This window comes from Hippopotamus amphibius, chromosome 1, assembly GCF_030028045.1.
Source record: "Hippopotamus amphibius kiboko isolate mHipAmp2 chromosome 1, mHipAmp2.hap2, whole genome shotgun sequence".
In the NCBI taxonomy this organism is placed as follows: domain Eukaryota; kingdom Metazoa; phylum Chordata; class Mammalia; order Artiodactyla; family Hippopotamidae; genus Hippopotamus; species Hippopotamus amphibius.
The window spans coordinates 120,853,777-120,855,725 of NC_080186.1; the positions used below are offsets into that span (position 1 = coordinate 120,853,777).

Consider the following 1,949-nt stretch of genomic DNA (forward strand, 5'->3'; position numbering starts at 1 on the left):
GGTGGGTTTACTACACAATGAGTCTCTAGGTCCTAGATAAGATGCTTCTAATAACCTCACATCCTATTCTCTCTATCCAACCAGAAAAGAAATCCTTGGCCACCTTTCATCTTGAGTATTGTGTCTTCCCTTAAGAAAACTATTATGCTTTTCTCTTTTTGCCAAGTGTGAGTCTTTTTTTTTTTTTTTAAAAGCCAGGCATTGGACAATGTACCATGTAGATTGACTTGTAGTTTTTCTGGAATAAGAGAAAAGAAAAAGGCATCATGGTCTCAGTCCTTAGAAACACTGTCCAAGTCATGACAGAATTGATGACAGGATGAAGAAAATTTTATGCCTTGACTTCTGTGACTTGCCTAGTTAATTTTACAATTTTTTGTTAAATCACCTTTTTTGCTGCAGGCATTCCCAGAAGTCTTTTCAGTGCAGTCTTCACCTCCTGGTTCCTGAGACTATAGACAAGAGGATTAAGTAGGGGAGTAACCACAGTGTAGGTCACTGCCACTAACTGGTCTTTGTCTGAGGCAGTCTTGGATTTTGGCCGAAAGTAGATGATGGAGGCACACCCGTAGTGGACAAAGACCACAGTGAGGTGTGAGGCACAGGTGGCAAAGGCTTTTCTTTTGCCTTCAGTGGAAGGGATCTTCAGGATGGTGTTAATGATGAAGCCATAGGATATGAGAATTAGCAGAAAAGGCACCATGATTACCAGAATGCTGAGGCTGAAGAGAGCCAGTTCTTTTACACGGGTGTCTGTGCAGGCCAACCTAATAACAGGTGCCATGTCACAGAAATAGTGGTTGACTCTGTTAGGTCCACAAAAAGGCATGTCACAGATGAGGTTGGTGGCCACCAAAGCAATAAAGAAGCCCGTGACTCCAGACAGAGATATCAACCCCATCCCTAGCCTTTTGTTCATGATGAGTGTGTACCTCAGTGGGTGGCAAATTGCCACATAGCGATCATATCCCATCACAGCAATGAGAAAGCAGTTGGTACAGGCAAAGCCAAGGAAGAAGAAGAGCTGGGTAACACAGGCAATGAAGGAGATAGTTTTGGTGGCTGAAAGCAGGTGGACCAGCAGCTGAGGGATGATGACAAAAGTGTAGCAGGACTCAGAAAAGGAAAGGATGAATAGGAAACCATACATGGGAGTGTGTAGAGTCCTGCAGAAGCAGATAACAGCCATGATGGCTGCATTGGCCATCAGGATTACCAAATACAGGAGAAGGAAGATGACAAAAAGCAGCAGTTGGAGCTCCTCCAGGCTAGAAAAGCCCACCAGGATGAACTGTGTAAACACAGTGGTTCTATTGAAACCTTTCATCTGAGTAACTTCCTTCTGTGAATGAGTTTGGAAAGATAAAATATAATTATCCTATACAAAGAATATTTCCCCAATACCTTCACTTTAAGTATCATATATTCAGACCCAGAATATTGAAAGATCTCTCTCTCTCAACCTATCTGGATCTATATATTCCTTTCTATAATTTAAAAATATTAATCTCCAATAATTGAAGAATGATTAGCTATGTTACAGAAACATACAAAGATTGAAAGGGGCAACTATTTGGTATTTCCAAAGACTATATAAAATCATGAGAAAATTGTAGTAGTATATTAAGAGAAAAAGCAAGGCACAAAGGCATTATTTATAATAAGATTAGAGCTGGTTTTGTTTGCTTTTTGATATATTATTATATTTTAAAAATATTTAACAGTAAGCTTTTTAAATGTGATGATCCTAAATATACTTAATTTTTATGTAGGTCAGAATATTTCCATTTCTTTTTGGCACCTCTTTTCAGCAAATAAGAAAGATGATCAGGCTTCCTACGTGGTGCAGTGGTTAAGAATCTGCCTGCTAATGCAGGGGACACGGGTGCGATCCCTGGTCCAGGAAGATCCCACATGTCATGGAGCAACTAAGCCCGTGTGCCACAACT

At 40.2% G+C, this 1,949-nt stretch overlaps 1 protein-coding gene across 1 annotated transcript; it reads right to left on the bottom strand.

The window, feature by feature from the left end:
• Positions 1 to 379: 379 nt before the first annotated feature.
• Positions 380 to 1,327, bottom strand: LOC130838039 (olfactory receptor 10T2). The gene has a single exon (XM_057710845.1). The coding sequence runs from the start codon at positions 1,325 to 1,327 to the stop codon at positions 380 to 382; it is 948 nt and encodes a 315-aa protein (XP_057566828.1).
• Positions 1,328 to 1,949: the final 622 nt, after the last annotated feature.